Source organism: Zonotrichia leucophrys, unplaced genomic scaffold, assembly GCF_028769735.1.
Source record: "Zonotrichia leucophrys gambelii isolate GWCS_2022_RI unplaced genomic scaffold, RI_Zleu_2.0 Scaffold_680_27294, whole genome shotgun sequence".
Classification (NCBI taxonomy): Eukaryota; Metazoa; Chordata; class Aves; order Passeriformes; family Passerellidae; genus Zonotrichia; species Zonotrichia leucophrys.
Window position 1 is genome coordinate 1,204 of NW_026992885.1, and position 22,657 is coordinate 23,860.

The 22,657-nt window shown below is 49.7% G+C and overlaps 1 protein-coding gene across 1 annotated transcript; it reads left to right on the forward strand.

Annotated features, from left to right (window-relative positions):
- The first annotated feature begins 323 nt into the window (after nucleotides 1–323).
- LOC135441917 (serine/threonine-protein kinase PAK 3-like) lies at nucleotides 324–20,272 on the forward strand. Its single transcript, XM_064701469.1, has 9 exons — nucleotides 324–530; nucleotides 5,727–5,861; nucleotides 6,139–6,474; nucleotides 10,336–10,448; nucleotides 11,101–11,218; nucleotides 15,305–15,404; nucleotides 15,856–16,052; nucleotides 18,729–18,866; nucleotides 20,186–20,272. The coding sequence occupies exons 1-9, from the start codon at nucleotides 324–326 to the stop codon at nucleotides 20,270–20,272; spliced, it is 1,431 nt and encodes a 476-aa protein (XP_064557539.1).
- The last annotated feature ends 2,385 nt before the right edge of the window (nucleotides 20,273–22,657 follow it).

Consider the following 22,657-nt stretch of genomic DNA (forward strand, 5'->3'; position numbering starts at 1 on the left):
TGTCCCAGACCGAGTCAGATCAGAGGGGGAAACAGAGTGAGCCCGACTTCCGGGCTGCTTGCTTTTTCCCGGGGTCCGACCCCCCCCCCCTCCTGCGGGGGTGGGGGTTCCCCCCCCGGGGGCCCCCCCCCTCCTGCTGGGGGGGGGTCTTGCCCTATAAGGACTTAATTTGAATAGAGCGCTGTGATTGGTCTCACCCCCGTACGCGGGGGCCGCCCCTTCTCCCCGCTCTCCCGACATGCTTTCTGGGCGCGCTGACTGCATTTCGCCCCCCGTCTCCTTACTTCCGCCTCACCAGTGCTTCGGCGCTTTTTCAAACCCATATGGCGGCGGGGAGTCCCTGCCGCACCCGGCGCCACTCCCGGCGCCGCTCCCGGCGCCGCTCCGGCGGGGTCGGCCGCGTTCCGCGCCTCCTCCGCCAACCCCGCCAGAACGCCCGCGCGTGTCCTTCCCCCCCGATGCGAGCCGCTCTCTGGGGGGTTTCCGCCGGCGCGCCCCCCCGCGAGCCGCCCGGGTCAAGAGTCTCCGCAGTCTGTGTCGCGCACCTACCCGGGCTGTGGGGGGGCTAGCAAGCAGGTTTGTGCGGCTTTCCAGGCTTCCTGCTCTTGTCGAGCTTTCTGTAAAGCCTGGAGAACTTTGCCCCAGGATTTTAGGGCTTTCCTGACCCGGACGACATAGTGTCTTCGGCCAGAACTTTAGTAATATCGCCCCAAACTCCGGATGGAGGTATCCGTGGGGTTTCTATAGCCGAAGCTTAACCAATCTCGGCAATGCGAGAGATAAATCCTTAATTTTACATTCTAACCCAAACTGTGCATGCATATCTGATACGACCTTTGCATAGGATTCCATGTTCCCTTTCCGGTCCGGGGACGTCTCCCCCGCTGTAGTCGGACCCGCCGCTGCAGCCGCTGCTCCTGTCCAGGCGAATTCCCGTTCCCAGGGCGCTGATCGGCTTCCCGGGTTTTTTGGCACCAGAATGTTGCCTTCTGATATAAGGCAGGGGGCCTGGTTTCAGGAGACAGCACGGTGACCCCTTCCCAAGGGGCACTCGGGCCTAAGAAACACGCGGACACCAATATGGTGGAGGATCAAAGCCTTTATTCTCTCTTCCCGTGGGGTTTTATAGTCTAAGGGGCTTCTACGTAGGTGGGGGTCTGTCTTTACCATCTAGGTTAGGGAGGGATGGAAAGTTACCTGGGCAAGTGGAAAGTTACCGGAATCCGGTTTGGGGGGCTACATTCCTATGTTAATTTTCTTATCTAAGGGGGCAGGGCCCTGTCTTCCCGTAACATCACGAGATCTTCCGAAAAGCCAGGCCTATCTGCTACATTCCCCTAAGTAGTGCTGGCAGTTTTAATTTGAAATCAACAAGTTTATCCAAATCAAGTTATCCATAGGAATTAATTTGCTCTATGATCTACCTAAAAATGCCTCATTATCTGATAAGTTTAGTAGAAATTTTTCAAAGTCAACAGTCCACAGATTTATTTCTTGTTTAGTGGCTATTCTGCAGGGAAAGCTTTTTACAGACTAATCCGTTTGGATGTAATTAAAATGTTTAGACATTTCATTAGCCCTTTTGGTATTAGAACAAAACCATATGACTGCACAGCCTTTTAAAAAATATTTTAAAATAAATTTTTTAAATCAACATTTGGTGGGCCCTCAGAATAAAAACTTAAAACTTAACTCCTTTGGGAAAGATTCCTTGCACCGGGAATTTAACTTACTTTAGAAGTTTTAAAAGTCCCCATTATGGTGGTTTTGGTATTGTTAGGATTGGGGGAGGGCCTTCTTCCTTTCAGCTCCATGCGCAGGGCCTTTGGGATGGGGCCTGCTGGCTTTTTTTTGTGCACCCCGGTATTTCTGCATGAGGCAGAAGTGAATTGCATTTCCACCCCAAAGGGGAGCGTGGGGGGGCGGTGTCCCCAGCCCCAGCCAGAGCGTGCCATAGAGGGTTTTGGTTCCTGCCCAGGGCAGTGGTGATTTGCTGTGAGTGCCTGCTTCCCAGGTGCCATGGACAGAGGTGCGGGGTTTCGAGGGGGACAGAAAGGGTGGGATTTGCTGGAACGAGTGGCGGAGGCAAACAGCCCAGGAGGGTCCTGGGTGGTGACAGAGAACTCCTGACACAGTGTGACTGACCCAGTGGGGGAAAGGCATGTGGGCCTGTTTTTTGTGAGGGGAAAAGGGGCGGGGCAGGGGGTGGAGGCGGTTGGGCTGTGATAAAAAAAGTGCTTGTTTTTGTTCCCCGGGAAAAGGAACGAGAGATGTTGGGGAAGTGTTGCCCTGAAAGAAATTGTGAATTTGTTAAGTTTTAAAAGGGCAGTGCTAGTCGCCCTTTCCCCTCCACCAGTGGTGATGGGACGTGGTGTTTACCCTTGAGAATAAAGACGGGGCCTACGAGGAGGTAGCTGCAATGATTAAAGGGAAGAGGCTTTAAAACATGAAGGAGAATTTGAGGAACGTGATGGTCACCACATGCCCCACAGAGCCCCTCAAGCGCCCCCTACTCAAAATGTCAGAAATTTTGGGGGGAAGTGATTTGCAGCAGAGTCTGTCATTTCCCAGTTTGCGGGGCCCAAGCGGGGAACAATTTCCCAAAAATGCAGACTGGGAGGCCTTCTCAGAAGGCCTTCTAAAGACTTTGTAGCTCCCCAAAAATCAGGCAAAGCTTCTTTTATTCTAAATTTTGTAATGAAAGGATTTGACTGCCCCGTTTTGCCCCTTTTAAACTGGTCCCAAAAGAGTGATTCCCTTTGCAGTGAAGTGCAAATGCCAAGGCGTGAGGGGCTGCTCCTGACCCCTGGAGCTGACCTGTGCTGTTTTACAGTAGAACTGCCACAGCTCAGGGGGTTTTGGGGGGGGCCAAGCTTTTCTGGGTGACTTTTTTTCAGCAACTTAAGGGGGAATTAGTTATGCAACTTTTTTTTTTTTTTTTTTTTTTTTTTTTTTAAATCCCTGAAAGACAAGAGAACAAAATCTGCTTTTCTGTTGGACAGAACAGAAGCATTGAGTGTTAAAGAACAATTTGCATTTTCTTGATATGTTTGTATTCATTTGCTGGTGAACGGGCCGAAGTGTAGGCACAACCAAGATTTTTGCCCTGATTCTTGCTGGCTGTGTGAAAGAACTATGTCACGTGGAGGGGTGTTGATAAAGGAAAAAAACCAAACCTCTGTTTGGGTTGACTTCTTCTCTTTGTGGGATTCAGCAAACCCAGGCAGTTTTTTTCACAGCAAATTGTTCATTTTCCCTTGCCCACTACAGGTCACCTGAAGGTGTATTCAGAGGTGCTGATCCTGAGGTGAGTGAGAAAGGAACATTTCATTTCTGGTGCCCTTTAAAAATTGTAGAGCAAGCTGTGAGCTTGGCCTGTGGGAGTAGAGTGTAGAGGGCCCGCTCGGTAGGCTGAAAGAAAATCCATTTCCCTGTCTGCAGCAGCAATAACAAAGGCATCTTGGCTATTTCCTAAAATTTTTCCCTTTCAGAACCCTTTTAAGGGAAAGAAAAACTCAAGTTGCCCGAGAGAAAGTTGCTTTTTGATAGTAGCCAGGGCATAATGTCTAATTCAGAACTATTAGAATTCTGTTGAATTAGCCCATTTAAATTTAGTCGCGTGACTTAGAATCCCATTGTTATCAAAGTTTCTGATTTGTCCTTAGTAGAGCTGGTTGTAGAAGTAGAGCTGAATAGAATAAAGTGCTGAAAAGAAATAAGGTTTTAAATTATAGGGGAACTTCACTGCATCCAAGTGCTTTAGACACTGGAGTAGGTAACACTTTCATATTTTGTTTGCTTATTTGTTTGTTTGCTAGAAGGAGAAGCCTTGTGTAATTTCTCCTTCTCCAGGGAGCAAGGGAGCTTTTTCTAAGTCTTTCCTGCCCTTTTCCAGCACTGGCAGAAACACATCACTTTCAGGTTAACGGCTCCCAGGTCTTTTGGCAGCCCAGGGAATCAGTGTGTGTTGTGTTTGGGAATTGAGCAGGAAATCAATGCCCTTGCATTCCAGCTGGTGCTCAGAGATTAGAGGAGCTGGAGGGGCTGGGCTGCATTTCTGATTCCAGCCACTTCAGCCCCATCAGTGTGGTCGAGTCCAAGCGAAGAACTTGCCCGAGCACAGATGCACAAAGAGTGCAGTTCCCAGTGCAATGCTCTGGGTCTGGTTGCATTCCATAGGGACCCACACACTCCAGATTCCCCAAGAGTGTGCGTTACTGAAGCAACAGGAGAGCAAGTTCAGGACAGCTGCTGATCGGGGCACTGCTACCGAGTGCTGATGTGTGTAGTGACACAAAGGACAGTATTGATTCAGGGTGACCCCCATGTGGGGAATAATGTGCTTTGACTCTATGATTTAGAAGGTTAAACAAATGCTTTCTTAGGCTATGCTATATTACACTTAGTACTATATTAAAACTGTACTAAAGAGATACTATACTAAAAAGCTACTAAAGAAAAACTCGTGACTGTCTCCAGACAGTCACAACACAGCTTTTATCTAATTAGCTAATCAAGCTAAACAACTATCACTAAAATCCAATTAACAAATCACTTTCAGTAAACAATCACTATAACACATTCTACATGTACTAAACAAAAAGAACAGCCAGTAGAAATAATAATTGTTTTCTCTTCTTCTCTAAGTTTCTCACTACCTTCCCTTAAAAAAGACCTAGGAGAGAGAATTATATCTCTCTCTGTTCAAAGAATGTAAATACCACAGCACAGTAAAAAGAGATTATAAAAGTGAGATCTGTCTATCTCTCTATTTGAATCTTCCTGGCTCTGCTCCAAAGCAGTGGAAGATGCAAAGCTCACCTAAAGGCATCCCTTCAGGAGAGGAGTAGAGACAAGTTCCACTGACTGATCATGAGCAGGCAGAGATGTTTCCCCCTCCAGAGATGGTTGTTTCTGCCCCTCCTGTTTTCCTCCTCCAGCCTCTTGTGCCCTGAAGCCTTCTTTTTATCCTTTAAATTTTTGCATGTCCTGAGGGAGTGGAACTATCCCATGCTGTAGCTGGGGTCTGGTGACTTTGCTCATACACGCATTACATGACACATGGTTTCCTTCACTGGCATCCCCAGGGTTGTGTAAGTGCATTCGTTAATGGGGCCTTATGAGAAACTCTGTTACTGCTGGTTGGAATTCTCAGTTGACAGAAGAGGGAGAAGAAACACCTTGGTCCGCCTCCATATACTGAGGTGGCCACAGAGGTTCTGTGACCTCCATCAGAGATCTTTGCATGCATCCTCATCTCCTGAATGACCTGGTTTTCTAACAAGAGTGTGGATGTCAGGAAGGAGGAATGCTGGTGCAGGCCTGAAGAGAAGGTGAACTCCAGAAGTGTCTCTCACAAGGAGTGAGCTCACCCAGGAAGCCCCTGCAGAGCCAGGATGGAGCTGTGGGACAGGGCGGGGTGTCAGTCACTGCTGAAAGACAAACAGGACATGGCAGAAGCAGAGGGAGGCTCTCACCAGACCCTTGAGAAATGCCACCCCTTCCCTGTCAGCTGCCTGAGAGGCTGTTGGAGCTTCAGTCCCAGATGGCCCCTGATTGTAGGGCCAGGGTCACTTTGGAATCTGTGCCTCCCCACGGGGCAGAGAATGACCCAGGAGAGCAGCAGCACAGTGCTTTGGGAACGTGTGAGCCCAGCAGCCTTTGAGTCTTGGCCCACAAAGGGTGTATGGGAAGTTGAAACCCATCTTCTCTTGCTTTCTGTGCAGGTGCTTCTAGAAAAAGAGCAAGAGCACACTGCCTTATCTGAGCTGCCATGCCAGACTCAGGGAGAGCTGTTCCCTGCCCGAGGGCAGGAAGAGCAGCTCAGGCAGCAGGTGGAAGAGCCACAGGAGAATGGCCAGGTAAGCCTGACTGGCCAGGGCACAGAGGGAAGGGCAGGAAGAGGGGCATAAACCAGAGCTCCTGGGACTGAGGAGGCCAGGAGTCCCACAGGCACTGGAAGCACAGAGCCTTGCAATCTGCAGAGATCAGCCCTGGGACAGGATGGTTACAGTGGAAGCAGAGCTGGGTAGGGAAGCAGAAAGAAGTGGCTGAATAAATGTGATTTGGAGGCTAAAATAGGGAAAAGCTGAGCTTGATGGCAGCTCTCAGTCACTTGCTCTGCTTTTGTGTGTACAGAACATCAAGGCAGAGCCACAAGCAGAGCTGTCTGAAGCTCAGAGTGCCATCATGGCAGCGAAGAGGATGAATGAAGACATCCAAGAGGAGAAGAATCTCCCTGTGCAGAGGGGCAATCAACAAAAACAGGTGAGTGAAGGAATGTCAGCCACTCCACTCATGAAAGTGAGTCCTTTCCGTTGTTCTTTACAGAAAATTGATGAACAGATGCAGACAGAGCTGCAGGAAATTGAGGCTAGGACCAAGGCAAGGAAGAAGAGGCTAGACGAAAAAATTAAAATCATCAAAGAGAAAATGAATTGCCTCCTTCAGGAGCAAAAGGTTCCAGAAAAGCAAGTGAGTGAAATAGCAATAGGCACTGCAGTCACCCAAGGGGTGGTTTCTGCCTGCCCTGCCTTTCCAGTGCAGAGCAGCAGGGGGGTGGGTGATGCCTCTGAGTGCCATCGTGATGCGGCCTCTGTCAGAGCTGCTCTCAAGGACACTTCCTGCTCTGCTGCATCTCAGCTGATGCTCTAGACAGTGGCATTTCTCCTCTGGCCATTTAGCCAGCAGTCATCCGAATGAACTCCTGCTGGCTTCTTCCAGGTCACCTTGTTTCTTGAGGTGTTTTTGCAGGTGAACACGGTCACTCACATAGAAATGGAATATGAGCTACAAGCTGTCTGTATCCCTTGTGAATCTGCTCCTGTCCTTTCCTTTCCTTTCTTCCCAGTCAATGACTCCTGGCTGACGGGGACAAGCTGTAGTCTCTGACTGCTTTGTTCTGTTTGACTTGAGGTGGAAGTGTTGCCATCCTACCTGGCAGCCTGCAGAGAGTTCCAGCAAATGACGGGCAACCAAGAGCCCCGAGGCTGGCATGAGGCCCAGGAACTGAACCATCCAGAGATGCTGCAGGATAAGCTCGTCCCGAGGAAGGTGCAGAAAAAGAGAATTTCATGGCAGGAGGTAGAACATTAGAATGAGAAGCTGCAAATGTATCTGCAGGCCTAGGAGGGGGAAAGGAGTCTTTGGGAGGAAGTGGAGCGGTCATTGCTGCAGTCATCCTTTAGAACAAGAAACTGGCTATGAACTCGAGTAAAACCAGCCTTTGCTTTTGACCATTTGATTTCACAAGTGGACATCCAAAGCAATCCAGCTGAGGAGCTCTGCATGTGGCTGATAGCAGCTTCCTAAGGGCTTGCATTTCAAATGGCAATCTCTCTTGCATTTCAGGGCAATCTCTGCCACACCTTCCTGACATCAACTCATTTCTTGTCTCAGATCTACACCGACTCTGACACTGAAGCTGCTGCAGCAGTAGCAGTGCCGTCCCAAGGAGCCTTTGCTCTCCAGCTGCAGAATTGGAGCCTGAGCACTTGGTTCACCTCCCGTGCTGACCCAGCTGCTGCTCAGCAACAGGAGATGGCGGGTGACTCCCTGGAGCAGCAGAGTACGTCTGGTATCTTTCTTATCTGAGGGACAGTGTGTTGTGTGCACGTGTCAGCATAGCTGTACCAAAGGGTTCTGCTCAGTTTAGTGTCACAGAAGTGCTGGCAGTGCTCCGAGGCAGCAAGAGAGAGCTCTGGGTGTTCCTGCTGCCTCTGAGGGCAGCTTAGACTGGCTGGAGTTTGCCTGGGCTTCCCTCTCTGCCGAAGGTAGAAGCAGGGATTGTTCCTGGATCAGCAGAAGGCTGTGACTGCTTGAGTCTTAGCCACTGGCAGAAGCCCTGCTGAGATCAGTCTCTAGGAGAACACATCAAGCCCTTTGTGATTCTGCAGCACAACCCAATGAATCTGCTTCTTCTCGTAACATCTGCCAGTGCTGTGCTCTCAGATAAGATCTGGTAGGGTTGAGAAGAGAGCCCAGTGGATTCTGTGTCTACCATCTCCAGCTGGACAAAAAGGGCACTGATCTGTGCCTCGGTGTGGCTGATCTCAAAGCCCATCCTGTTGTGTCCTGAATGGGGGCAACAGCCTGTCTGGGGCTCAGGCTCACTCTGGCTTCTTCCCATCAGTGCCTGTCAGTGCTCATGCTTGGGCTTTGCCAGCCTTGTTGTGGTGGCTGCCCTGCCCCTGAGGGCTGTGGGAATGCAGAGGCTGGAGCCTTCCTTAGCTGGGAGGGTCCCGCTGCTGCCCGGCTGCTGCAGCGTGGAGCTGCCTGAGGCCGCAGCCCCTGCTCTGGGCCGGCTTCTGCCTCGCACGGCCTGGACTCACAGGAGCGTCAGCATCTCCTCTGGGCAGCTCTCTGTGTCACAGGGGCACCTGAGGAGCACTGCTGTCCTCTGTGCCCCTGCCTGCTGTACCGAGTTGGGAAGATGGGGACGTGTGCGGTGCCGAGAGGGCGAGTGCAATGGGAGCGACTGATCCGCGCTGTCAGGGTGAAGAGAAGCGGCGCGGTTCTTCACGCGGGGCACGGGCAAGGGCGTCTTTGGGCTCAGCCTGCTCATAAAGGGTGAGGGTCCTGATGCTGAAAGCCCCGTGGGGATTGGTTCTAGCATGAGCTGCTCTGGTTTACAAACGCAGAGGTATTCTTCTGGCAAACTGCTGCAAGGTGGAAAAGATGGGAACACTTGGCAATATTCTGAACTTGACATCAGTTCAGAGGAATTGATTCTAGATGTCCAGGTGCATTTAATCTTAGCAAGTAGGAAACCTTTTCTAAATCTCACAGTGTTTATTCCCAAGAAAACAAAGGCACTGTTAGTTCCAGCTCTCCTTAATGTTTCTAGATGACAAACTTACTTGCCTTGGTAGGTATTCTCTTCTGGTCTCAGTCTCCTCTGAATGTATTTCCCAGTGCTTCCCTGTGTGTCTGCTGTCCAGAGGTCTCTCACTTCAAAGGATGCTGGAAATCAGTCTCTGTGCCAGCCACTTGTGCTGTGGGCCTGCTGTTCTTTTCTTGTTGTTCCAGTTGCTGTTCCTGTTGTTGTTAGCCAGCTGTCCACCAAGAGAGGGCTCAGAGCCCCAGACAGTGGGGCTGCCTTTTGTATCTCCTAGAAGGTGGGATCTCTGCTTTAAAGTGAACATCTTGCATTTTGTTTCCCTCAGGGAGAATGGTGAAGATGGAAAATCCTATTCTAAAATACATTGAACTGGAAAATATTGGCAGTGGGTGAGTCCAAGCAATGTTAATTGTACAAAGCTATGCATCAGGTGTTTTGCTGGTGGAAGAGGTATCAAGTGTGAAGTCAGACAAGCTGCAAATGTGTTCAGGCACTGGGGTTAGATGGTCGTTGCTGATCCGAATTTCTAAGTGTACTCAGAAGGCATTGTCAAAGACATCTCCATGCTTCCAGTATCCTGCAGGTCTTAAGCATTGACAGCAGAGATCTCCTGTGTGGGCTGGCTTTCACTGCAAGATCTAAATGGCTTCTCCTTTCTCTGCTTCTGTTTTGTTTCTAGGACGTTTGGAGATGTTTACAGAGCACTCGACACTGCCACAGGAGGAGAGGTAAATGTCAACAGCCCCTGCAGGCTCTGCTGCACTCGAGGGCTTTCCCCTCTGGTGTGAGCTGTGGCTGGAGCTTTGGGCAGAGCTGTGCTGAAAAGGCACAAGAAGCACAGACCGGTGCCAGCCCACAAAACACATTTGGGACTTTGTCCTCCTCAGCTGCCGGAAGGAAGGCACGGAGGGCAGTGGTTCCTTTCAGAGAAGGACGCGCTCACTCGCCCTCCACTGCTAAAACAAAGGTGGTGCCTTCAAGCACCTCACTGCTCTTTGGGGCTACAGCTTCAGAGTCCTGAATTCTCATTTCTGGCTGCCAGCAAATGCATCTGAAAGTTACTGGTAGTTCCTTAGCCACCTGCAGTGCTGCACTTGGGAACTGCACATAGGAACAGATCTGCAAGGCGTCCCTGAAAGCCCTAAGCCCTGCCCATAGCCCAGGATGTATCCACAGAGTATTAAGGCAAGGATTACTTCTTCTGAGTCCCAAACAACGCAGCAGAGAGTGTGGTCAGAGGTTTGTGGGTGATAACTGAGACACCACTGTTACCAAGTGGTCAAGGCAAAATGTCAGTGGCCCCACGTGTCCTGTAACTGGCTCCCAAAGGAGCAGAGAAATGGGCTGTTAGAATGTCAGTTCCTAGTTACTGCAGTGCCAAATCACAAGGCAGTTTGGAACAGCTCAGCTGTGTCATTGCAAAATCACTCGCTCCACATGCCTTGTGGTCTTGTGTAACCAACCTCTCCAGTTACTGATTTTCAATGTCATTTTAGGTGGCCATCAAGAAAATACAGCTTCAAGGACTGAGGAAGAAGGAACTAAAAGTCAATGAACTCATGGTCCTGAAGGGGAACAGGAATCCCAACCTGGTCAACTGTTTAGACAGGTGAGTTGTGCTTTTGTCCCATGAATGTTCACATATTGCAAACATGCAAGGTAAAATCCCACTTTGGTCACTGGCAGAAAATAGAGCTGTAATTATTGGCTAATTATTATTGCTCTTTTCATCTCCAGTGGATGGGAAGAGATTGCACTTTTTCTGCACGAGTCTTTGCTGGCACATGGTATTTGAAAATTGTTCAAAAAACCCGGATGAGTAGTGTCTTACTAAATCAATGATCTCTATATTCACAGCCATCACTTTGTTTTGGAGCTTGATTTTTTTTCAAGTGTCTTCTTACGTCCAGGTAAACTAACAAGGATTTCCCTTGGATTGTTGCCACTGTTTTCCATTGCTATGCATGCCAGGAAGACTAGGTGCTTATTTCCAGAAACACCATGCATGACAGGCTTTTTATCTGGGCTGTTACTAAACTGCACATTTTGCTTGCTGCCCATCTAAGACATCTTCTTTTTCACAGCTGTACCTTTCTCCTTGAGACTGCACAGATGGCAAACAATGCACAGCCAAGAGGGAATGTCTATTCCTTTTTTTTTCTTTGTCTCATAGGGACCTGAAAAGAAGAGTGAATCCGTCTTTTCCAAACAGCAACCTAGCCATGTACATTCATCTCCACGCCCTTGTTTCCTTCTTTCAGCTACCTTGTGGGTGAGGAACTGTCCCTGGTTATGGAGTACATGGATGGAGGCACTCTGAGTGATGTCATCAGCAAGACCTGCCTGTCGGAAGATGAGATGGCAGCCATCAGTCGGGAGGTCAGCAATCCCATCTGTGTTTCCAAGGGCTTGGGCAGCATTGTCTGGTAAACAGGGCCTCAGAGCTGGAGTGATTTCTTGTGCCAAGCTTTGTTTCTGTGTTGCTGGTATGCTATGGGCAAGTAAAAGCATCTCAAGTGAAAGGCCTGCCAGTGCCCCTGCACTCCTTGGACTCAGTGCCAGTACTCTTATCTCCTGCTGTTGTATTCTCGCTCTGTCTCTTGTATTTGTATTTGCTGTTCTCCACCTTGCCTCTCTAAATGTTTGCCTGGAGTTTGTCTTCACTGCATTCCTTGCCTGTGAAAGCAAAGGTGCTAGTGGCAGGATTTGAAATGATCAGCAAAGAAAAAAGACTCATTTCTCTCAGTCCTCAGCTGAAAAGGATAGTAGTGCAGCCAAAATGCTCTTTGCTTCAGGAATGTGACTGGTGTGATACTTCCAAGCCTGTGCTGAGGCCAGCAAGAAAATCTTTGTCATGCAGCCTCCCAACCAAAGGTGATCCGCTTCACACCAAAGGGAGGGACTTTTCCTTTCCAAACCCCTCCTTTGTCCTCTGCATGGAAAAAGCATGTCCACTGCAGCTATCTGGGCTATCTCGGCTGTTTGAGGGGCCTGGAAAGGCCCAGGAGGTGGCCTTGGGGCACCCGCGTGTCAAAGGATGAGAAGAGGCCTCAGTTCTTCTTTCTGGTTTTATGTTTATTAATTGTTTATCTAAAAGATGTTCTTTCAGCCAACAGAGATCCGCTCAGCAGTCAGCCATGGGCACACACTGTCTCCCTCCGGGGCAGGCACCTATCTTTATACCCTTTGCTACGTATACAATATTTATCATTTTTCCCCAATACCATCTATTCTTATAACTCGGTGTACTCTTAGTAATAACCAATAGAAAGGTGCCACCGTGGCCAAAGAAGATGGAGGAGAGGAGGAAGAAGGAGGAGGACAGGACACACCCCAATTCCTCCATCTTACTCCTCTAAACCCCCCTGTACATAAATCCTAAACCTTGTGTCTCACCCTCTAATTAGCTAATCCCTTCACCATTCACCCAGTGAAGCCCTCATCCTTGTCGTCTCCTGTGCAGGGTTAAAGTCCAGCTACCAGACACTTCTGGCAGCATTCCAGGAGTCCCGAGCCCCCCCCAGGGTCTCGGAGGCTCAGCATCTCAGGACTGAGATATTGAGATCCGACATCTCCCCCTTCTGTTTGCCCCAAGAAAACCTCTTTTATAGTCTGATTCATGGCATCTGGGACGACATGGATGAGGACTAGAAAAGCTATTACAATATAAAATCCTAAACTATTAAAACATAAAATCCTACCCTTAAAATTCTTCTCCAAATAGGAGAAATGTCAAAGAAATCTGCCCTTAAAATTCTTCTCCAAATGGGAGAAATGTCAAAATCCTACCCTTAAAATTCCTCTCCAAATGGGAGACATGTCAAAGAAATCTACCAGCTGATCAATATATGATCCTTTGTCAGTTTTCCCTATAATAGGTAAATTTACTCTATTGCCTATTGCAATTCAAGACCCTAAGGAGAAAACTCCCTAGTCTTTCGTTCTTATACAGAAATATTCAAGACCCCAAAGAGAAAAAACCCCCCAGAGTCTTTCGTTCCTCTTGTTTCTCTTCTGAGTTGTCCTTTGCAGTCTGAGTCCCGACTTTTGTCTGAGTATTCGTTTCTTCTTATATCTTGTTGAGGAAAATCGTTGCATAGTTGCAGACTTGTTACGAAATGATGTTGTAGCTCTGCTGAACCGATCCGGCATGTCGTGCACTCAGGGGTTACCTGGTTTTTGATTCAACTGACAATAGGGTTAGAAAACACACAAGCCTCCCCAGGAGGGGAGAGGCTTAGGACTCCGAGGGTTTTTACCAAAGGCACCAAGTCTGGAGAGGGCCCCTCCTCGCCTGAGACGTCACCGGGGGTCTGGCCCGCCCCCGCCCGCGCTCGGCGCATGCGTGCTTTCCGAGCTGCTCTGTGTCTCTCCCGAGGTAATTTTTTTTTTCTCCCTTTTTATTCCGCCTCTGAATTTTCCCCCCTCGGTCTGCCCCTGACTGTCTCCTCCTCCTCCGACGCTGTGTGTGTGTGTGGCCTTTCATCAGTGTGTGCGGCCGTCCCGCCGGCACCCGCGCTCTGCCGCGACTCGCTCCGATCTGCGTCTCGGGTTTTTTGCGTCACAACCGCGCGCCTTTCTGCTACCTTGCCGGCCCCCGGGGCCGCTGCACCCCCCGGCCCTGAGCTTAGCAAAGCCGTATCTGAACACGCGTCTTTTGTTTTTTCTTCAGCCGCGCTCCCCGCCTGCTCCGCCGCCGCGAGAAAGCGCCTCCCCTGATCCCTTTTTCTTCCCCCCCCTGCTCTCCCCCCTCGGTCCTGAGTCCTCCATGCTCTCTGGGCTTTCTGGACGCTTTTTGGGAGTTTCCCAGGGTTTCTGGGTTTTGGGACCGGGTATTTTAATAATATTTCTTGCTCTTTTTTCTCCAAGAGCATTTTTCTTCTCGGCCTTTTAAGGCCAGAGCTAATTTTTTCTTTCCTGGAGCCTTGCTCCCCCCTCTCTTTCAGAGAGTCCCCCCCCGGACGTCTGGTGCGTCTCGGGGGTCTACCTTCCTGGCCTTTTAAGGCCAGAGCTAATTTTTTCCGGAGTCTTGCATTGCTCCCCCCTCTTTTGAGGGCCCCCCCCCGGACGTCTGGTGCGTCTCGGGGGTTTTCCTCTCGGCCTTTTAAGGCCAGAGCTAATAAATTTTTTTGTATGTTTGTGTCACACCTTATAAAGTGGACAAAATTTCCCGTTGTTCCTGGGAAGGTGTGCCTCCCATGTTCTTATTTTCAGGCTTTCTTACCAAATCTGTCGCCAGAGCAGTCTGGACGTCTCGATCTGTCCAGCAGATCACGAGAGGTGGACCCAGGGCGCCTTCTGGTTCCAGTCCGGGCTGTTCTGCTACGATTGTCTTCGGCAGAAACTGAGAGGTGGAATTCTCAGTGACTGCTGGTTTTTTTTTTGCAGTCTCTGCTGGCTTTTTTTCTCTTCTTCTCTCTTTTTTTCTTCAGGGCTTTGAAGGTGGTGGTGGCCCCCCCGAAAGGTTGTGGTGGTCAGAGCTCACCCAGTGGAAGCCAAATGTCCGGTTTATCTTCCCCCGAAAGGTTGTGGTGGTTCGTGGTCCGTCCAGGGACGCCAAATCTGGGCTATCTCGGCTGTTTGAGGGGCCTGGAAAGGCCCAGGAGGTGGCCTTGGGGCACCCGCGTGTCAAAGGACGAGAAGAGGCTTCAGTTCTTCTTTCTGGTTTTATGTTTATTAATTGTTTATCTAAAAGATGTTCTTTCAGCCAGCAGAGATCTGCTCAGCAGTCAGCCATGGGCACACTGTCTCCCTCCGGGGCAGGCACCTATCTTTATACCCTTTGCTACGTATACAATATTTATCATTTTTCCCCAATACCATCTATTCTTATAACTCGGTGTACTCTTAGTAATAACCAATAGAAAGGTGCCACCGTGGCCAAAGAAGATGGAGGAGAGGAGGAAGAAGGAGGAGGACAGGACACACCCCAATTCCTCCATCTTACTCCTCTAAACCCCCCTGTACATAAATCCTAAACCTTGTGTCTCACCCTCTAATTAGCTAATCCCTTCACCATTCACCCAGTGAAGCCCTCATCCTTGTCGTCTCCTGTGCAGGGTTAAAGTCCAGCTACCAGACACTTCTGGCAGCATTCCAGGAGTCCCGAGCCCCCCCAGGGTCTCGGAGGCTCAGCATCTCAGGACTGAGATATTGAGATCCGACACTTTGTCCTCTGCATGGAAAAAGCATGTCCACTGCAGCAGGAGTCATCCTGGCTGGTTGGCCGGGGACAGCCTACAACAGCAGGTGCTGTTGCTCTTTCAAAAGCTGACGTGCCTTTCCTCAGAAAGGTCCTGCTCTGCAAGTGTTGGAGCAGCAAGCTCTTCCTCTCAGTGGCCATTACTGTTCTGCATTACTCCACATTCCCCTGGAGAGGGAATCTTTTAGGTTCTTTGTTTTCCTTCTTGTGTGATGAAATCACATCACTCATTTTTGACCTCCTGTTTCTGTTTTCTCTCTCAGTGCCTGCAAGGACTGCAATTTCTTCATTCAAACCACGTCATCCACCACGATTTGAAGAGCAGAAACATCCTTCTCAGAACTGACGGTTCTGTCAAGCTGGGTCAGTATATTCTTGGTCAGGTGCAGCGTTCCAGGGCTGTGGGTGTGCGGCTGCTTGGAGTGACTGCCAGCTCCCCAAAAATGGTGCTGGTGGCAGTGCAGGGACCCCTGCTACGAGCTGAGGGCACAGTTGCAACGTGCACAGAGGTATAAGGAACCACAAGCAGTCAACAGTGGCCTTGCTCTGTGTGTGTCCCTTCCAGACAGAGGGAGCTACAATCTAAAGCTTCAGGGATTCCCACTGAAGTCCACTGCTGTGAGCAGTGTTAAGAAATCTGGGTTCTTTTGGAAGTGGCCAATTCCATACTCTCTTGGCTAAAGCCCCAAAGGAAATGGAGCATGGACAGTTCTCCAGGAGATTCAACAGCACATTCTTAGTTTGAGAGTGGGGAATTCTTTTGCTTGGTTTCCTAATTGGAGCTGGCTTTCATGGTTTGTTGTTTTCTCCACAGCTGACTTTGGCCTCTTTGCTCAGCTCAGCCCTGAGCAGGGCAGACGGAGCTCCGTGGCCGGCGCTGCTGGGTGGCTGGCGCCTGAAGTGGTGACAGGTCAACCATGTGGCCCCAAAGTGGACATATGGTCTTTGGGAATCGTGGGCATCGAAATGGTGGAACGAGAAGTTCCTTCCTGGAATGCAACTCCTGTCTTGGTAAGGTGCAAATACTCACTGATCCCACTGTCTTTCTCACCTGTCCCATGTTCTGTGTGCCATTGGACAAAATCCCATTGCCATCTGCTGGCACCACTTCCACCAAGGTCTCCTTCTACAAATGCCCCTGCAACACATCAGCATCTGCTGTAGCTTTGGTTGTATCAGAAAGGGAAGTGGCAGTTCAGAAACCTAACCAGTTCAGAAACCTGCCATTTTGGCCTCCAGCCATGCCTGACATTTCTCACTTGTTTTTTGAACAACGTTGGAACTCTGTTTCTGAGGGACAAGAATTTTTCAGTGGAGAGGGTAGACATGTGATAAACATCCTGAGCAATGCAGGTTACACATTCCCAGTTTCAATTTTATAAAAAACATAAGAAAAAAAGGAAAACGAAAAGTAAACAAAAAAGAAAAAGAGAAAAAAAAACCTACTGCCAAAGCAATGCCCAAGCAGTTCTGCTTGCTTTTTTATTTTTTAAACACAGCTCTTCTCTTGCATTCTGTAGCATCTTTTTCAAATCCTGTGGATCTTTGAAACTTTCAGGCTTTCAAGTCATCTGTACATTGTTCAGTCATGGATGTGGGTGGCCTGGATAAGTTTAGGATGTTTTTCTCCGACTGCAGTTAGAATTGTTTGCCAAACCCTTGGCTGTTTCTGGGTACTTTAACAAGTTGATGAGCTTGCAGGCACGTGCCTGGGCAGGGATCCACCGTGGGCAGTTGACACCGGTGCTGTGTTTCTTTACCACAGGAGCAGGGCCATCCCTGGCCTGCACAGTTCTAATGACAGGGAGGGCTCCAGCTCCCCACCATGGCCAGTGGCTGAGCTCAGCTGAGAGTCAGGATAAAACCCTCTTTGTCACCTCTGGTGATGTGGGAAAAGGACAGAAAACTGCATAAATTATTTGTACACAAGGGGAGTGCATTGCCATTTCTGGATTTGAAATTCTCCTTTGGGTTAAAGAGGATAATAGCAAAGTCTCTTTGGTCACCATCTATTTCAGTGCCACAAGCACAGAGTTATCATGACAGTGGTGGGCATTTTTATGGAGACTCCAAGGCCTCTTGCCATTGTTATTTTTTTCTATTTGAGATGGATTCTGCAAGTTGAGGTTTGAATAGTTCCCAGTCTTATATGGTTTCTAAATACCATCTTGCAAAAGTAGAATGAGCTCTCTCCCCCTGACTTGTCAGCGTGTTAGGGCTTGGTTCTTGGAACCACACTGGATAATGATCAGCCGATGTCTTGCCAATCTACACTGTAACTCCTTGGCCTGAGGAGTATCAGAAAGACCTGCTGAGCTCCATGGACACTGTCAGCTGCATGGAAGTGAGCATCCTTGGCCTTGCTGAAGAAACTGGAGCTCAGCTTAGGTTAGATGCTCTTGAGCAGGAGAAAGGCTGGAATCGTCAGGTGTTTCCAGAGGCCTGCGTGCCCAGAGGGACTGAGTTCTGGGGAGCAGCTGGATGTTTCTGCACGTCATGGAAGGGGATTGCCAGACAGCTCAAGCCTCACCACAGGCAAACGCTCCCCAGCTCTTCTCAGGCAACATTTGCTTTGGGTTTCAAGTTGTTCCCACTTGTCTGTCTGTGAAGATGCCCCTAAAACCACAAGGCAAGCCTCTCAGAACTGGTGTTACATTTCCAGAAATGAAGAAAAGAAGCCCAAACACAAGAAAGTTGCTAAGGCACTGGTTTTTAGAGAGGAACTTAACCCCCTGTGCAGTTTCTTCTCACTGGGAAACGTGCCTGAAACCTGGGCATGAGGGTGTAAAGGCCACAGAGTCTCTTCTGCTTCTTGTGCAGTGCTGCTGAAACACTCAGTGACCGTGTTTCTCTCCCAGCCCAAGCCACATTCTGGCTGTCACCAAGCCAGAGCCTGGTGATGTGGAGAGCCTGCCAAAACCTGCCATTTGTTTCCTGGCACTTTCTGGGATGGGCCTACCATTCATGCATTGACTTGAGTAGCCAAATGAGTAGAGGGTGACCGTAGGGATGGAACCTCTCTTTCTGATTTGACCATGAAAGGTTTTCCTTTTCCATGTAAGGAAAGCAGAAATTTTCAGACTGCTGAGAAACAGAGCTGCAGGTGGCTCCTGTGTACCCAAGCAGGTGTTTTCATCCCAGTACATTTGTGCATGGCTCTTAATGTGTCTGTGTTGAAGATGAGATTCCAAAGATTTGTTTCCTTACCTGAGGAATACCTGGTGGATTTCCTTTCTTTCCCTCCAATTCCCATTCTTTTCAAGAACAAAGCAAAAAGCTTGATTCGTTTTGTTTTATGGCAGCAGTGCTTAAGGGACAAGAAGCATTGCAGAGATACTTTTCATGTACAACCCTTGGATACAGTGGAGTTAGTATAGCAAAGTCCTTCTTCCAAAAAGCCTCTCAAGCTGGTGTGAATCCTCAGGGAAGGAAATGTGCTTGTGCTGATGTAGTTCCCACTAACTAGGTCAGTATATGAAATCAGCTGCCAAGGCAAGATCTGCAGGATGGTGGAAAAGCTTTGGCTGCATCGGGGTTTGGGTTTTTGGTTGGTAAAGGAAAGTCATCTCTGGGTCTCTGCCAGGGCAGAAAGTGCCACTGCAGAGTGAAGCTTAATCAATGGGATCTGGGAGAGCGGTTACAGGTGGGAAAGAAGCAGGTGGAGCCTGGTGTCTCCTTTTTCCCCAGCCTCAACTCCTGATAGCCACAGGAGGAAAACAAAAGCTGCAGCAGCCCAACTTATTTTCATCCTGCCTTCGTGACTTCCTGAGCTGCTGCCTGCAGAGAGACGAGGCGCGGCGCTGGTCTGCCAAGGAGCTCCTGCAGGTAAAATGTGAAGGGGCTGCAGGTGAAACAGGCTCTGAGGGATGGGCTCCTCCTCCACTCAAGGCCAAGGCAGCAGATGAGCCCCCTTCCTCCTCACCTCCACTCTTGCTGCTCTTCAAATGAAAACGGTGAGGAATCCCAGACTGGGCTGGGCTGGCAGGGCCCTGTAAAGGTCCTGTGGTGCAAGTGGCCTGCAATGGGCAGGGACATCTTTAAAGAGATCAGGTTGCTCAGAGCCCTTTGCCACCAGAGCCGGAATGGTTGCAGGGATGGGGCACCTACAAGCTCTTGGGGCAACCTGTGCCAGGGTCACACCATGCTCCGAGTAAACATGTTCTGATTAGATCCTATTTGTGTTAAAATATATTCACCCACATCCTATTGTAACTGGCCCTGTTAAAAAAGACGTCCTCCACTTTCCTCAAAGCCACTCTGAAGTTTTGGAAAGTGGCAATAAAGTCTCCCTGGGGCCTGTTCTTGACAAAACTGAGTAACCCCACCTCTCTCTGCATTTCCTGAGTCAGAGAGGTCCTCTGGCTGTTTCTGTCACCTTCTTTTGTAATTTGGTGGGGTGTTCAGTTTTATGTAATGGCAAAAGAATTGAAGTAGAGCAATGCGGGGTACAGAGACATGAAATGGTGGTGCAGGAACCCAAGGAAGCCAGTCCCAGCCTAGGGGTCAGAGATTTGGCTGTGGGCAGGAGGGGCTGTGGGGGGCTCACTCTGAGGGGCCCTGGTTTGTGCCCCCCAGCCCACCCTTAGAGGTTTCTGCCATGCAAACAGGGACAGCTGGGAGGGACTTGTCCCAGCCCCATCTGCTGCCTGGCACGCCCAAGCAGATGGGAACTGTGCCAGGGTTACTGCCAGGCTGTGTGGCAGAGAGGGAACTGCAGGGCCCAGTGCCACTGGGCTGGCCCTGCTGGGAAGGAAGCACATGAGGGGCAGGGCATGGAAAGGTAGACACTGCTTTCTGTGTCTGTGGCAATCAGCACAGTGCCTGTCGTACAAAGAGAGAGACCAATGAGAGGCTTTGGAGTTTCCTGAAAAGAAGAAACTCCAAGGACAGAAAGCACCATTTCTAGAGCACTGGCAGTGCTAAAATCTCAGCAAGATGAAGACACCTGTATAAATGGATGAGTGGGATTCTGGGCCAGGTTTGCCTGTGATGGCAAAGTCTGCACATAAAGATGGAGGTGTAGACGGTCCCATTGTTCCTCTTCCTGCATCCTTCTAGGAGCAGGAGGAATCCTGTGAAGCACTGAGCTTGGAAAGTCATGGTTCATTGTTTTTTGTTGATCTGGTTTTTTTCCCTTTGGGCAGCATCCATTTGTAAGATTTGCTGAGCCTGCGTCCAGCCTGGTGCCACTGATTGTTTCAGTGAAGAAGAGGAAGGAGACAAGAATGTGACAATCACATCAGGACCATTTATTCCTTAACAGGTTTAGAGTAGGATTGTAGGTTAGGACTAGGATTAGGATTAGATTAAGGATAAGGATAAGGATAAGGATAAGGATAAGGATAAGGATAAGGATAAGGATAAAGATAAGGATAAGGATAAGGATAAGGATAAGGATAAGGATAAGGATAAGGATAAGGATAAGGATAAGGATAAGGATAAGGATAAAGATTAGGATTGGGATAAGGATAAGGATAAGGATAAGGATAAGGATAAGGATAAGGATAAGGGTTAAGGTAAGGGTTAGGGTTAGAGTAGGATTGTCTAATAGGACTGCAGAGTAGGATTGAAAATCAATAAAGTTTCTGAAACCACAACTCACCTTGAAGATTCCCTTCCTTCTCACTCTGCAAATAAACTCGAGAATTCCTTCTGAATTGTCTGTTGTTTCTTAAAGGTGGAAATTGAAATAGTGTCTTTGGCATGGTGTGAGAGTGGGGAAGGATCTTCTTCATTCATCCTCTCCAGACCAGACTGCCTTTGGAATATGGCCCACTGCTCTGTTTTTGGCCATCTTTGGTACTTCTATTTGAGGCAGAAAGGGCAAGGGCATTTAAAGGCAAAAGCACAGGAAAGTTGGGGCAAGCCCAAAACATCTTATGAGCGGTAGGCCTTGCTTGATGTGAGAGCATTGGGGCTCCCTAATGCATAATCTCTTTGGCTGGAGGAGAGCTTGCTCAAGTCGAGAAAGAAGAAAGATGAGAGGAGGGTGTCGGGTAAGGTTCTCTGCGGTGCAGAGCTGTCAGCCACCGGGTGAGGTGTGAGCAGCAGGCCTTGCTGGTCTGGAGCCCAGCAGAGCCCTGGCAGAGGACCGGAGCTGTGTGCCCGCATGTGAGGCTGGAAGGAGGCCCTTGGGAACTGCAAGAGCCCGCAGCAAGGCCTGGGATGCTCAAGCTGGGAGGGGGCCGAATCCTCGCTCTCAGAGCCCAGGTGGCAGCTGGATGCTGCGAGGGAAGCGCAGCATGCTGGGCACATCCGGCCTGGAGGCAATGGCCGTCTGGAGTGTACCAGGCGCGAGATAGCCCTGGCAAGCCGCGGCTGATGGGTGGCTGAGGATTCTCCTTTCTGCGGCTGCTGCCCTGCTGTCTGGCAAAGGCCGCTGGTGTGCAAGCACTTGGGCACCGGGGCTGGGAGCGGGCTGGGGTGGCAGGCGGCGCAAGGGCAGAGCTCTCAGGCCCGGCAATTTTGCCAGGGATGCGAGGCCAGCGTGAGCTGGACAGCTTGGCCAGGGCCATCTGCAGGAGCCAGCACTCACGCAGCTCTGGGAGGAAGGCCTGCAATCCTGCAGTTCTGCCACATGAAGCCAGAACAATAGTGTGAGATGCTGTGAGTTTGGCGAAATATTTCAGGTCCACCAGACCAGCCTGCTTTGTGTTCTACTGGAGCACATGCAAGCGCTGTGCAATGCAGTCTGAGTGTTGGGAGAGAGGCACATCTGGGATGTGCTGAGGCATGTGCTTGAGGAGTAAACTGATTTGGACAAGAATTTTAAGGGGTGCCCAGAAACCCCAGACAGGCTAGCCCAAGCCAGAAGCAGCAGACCACCCCTGCAGGAGACAGACAGAAATCAAGAAAGTGCCAGCCCAAATGCACCCAGCAACCCCAGACCCAGACAGACCCCAGACACCTGAAGGAAACCCAAGACTGCACAACCAGCCCCCAGCCAGTAGAACCACAGACCCTAGACAGAAGGTCGACAGCCCAGACCCCCCTACAGAACCCTAGCAGACCAGACCAGTCACACAACCCCACCAAGACAGACCTTCCCCCAGAACACCTCACACTAAGGCCCACCAGAAACCCCACACACTCAGGAAAGCCCATCCACCACAGCCACAGCAATGAATCAGACTCACCACCCACCACTCAGCACCAGGACAGACACCCAGACTAACAGCCACAGACCTAGAACTACCAGCACCTTGACACCACCCCAGACTGACACACAGCCAACAGACCTACCCGCACCACCCCGACCCAGACCCACAGACCCCACCAGCAGCCCCCTAGACACACTAGAAGGCCCCATCAGGGAGCCAACTGCTTCCCCCCTTTTTCAATTCCTCACCTTTACTCTCCTCATTATACCTTACCATCCATATGCCCCCATTGGGTTTGGGGGGGTCGACAATTTTGGGGGGTTCTTTGTAAAGATTTTGTAGTCCTCTCTTTTCCCTTTAATTAACCTTTGGTTACCCCAAGCCAAGACAATGTAACCCAAAACAAAACATAATTACTACATTGATATAAGGAAAAAAATCCCTTATAATTCTTTTTCCCGGGGACCAACAGAGATTTCCCTTTTTTGTTTTTTTTTTAGAAACCATTACTCTTTG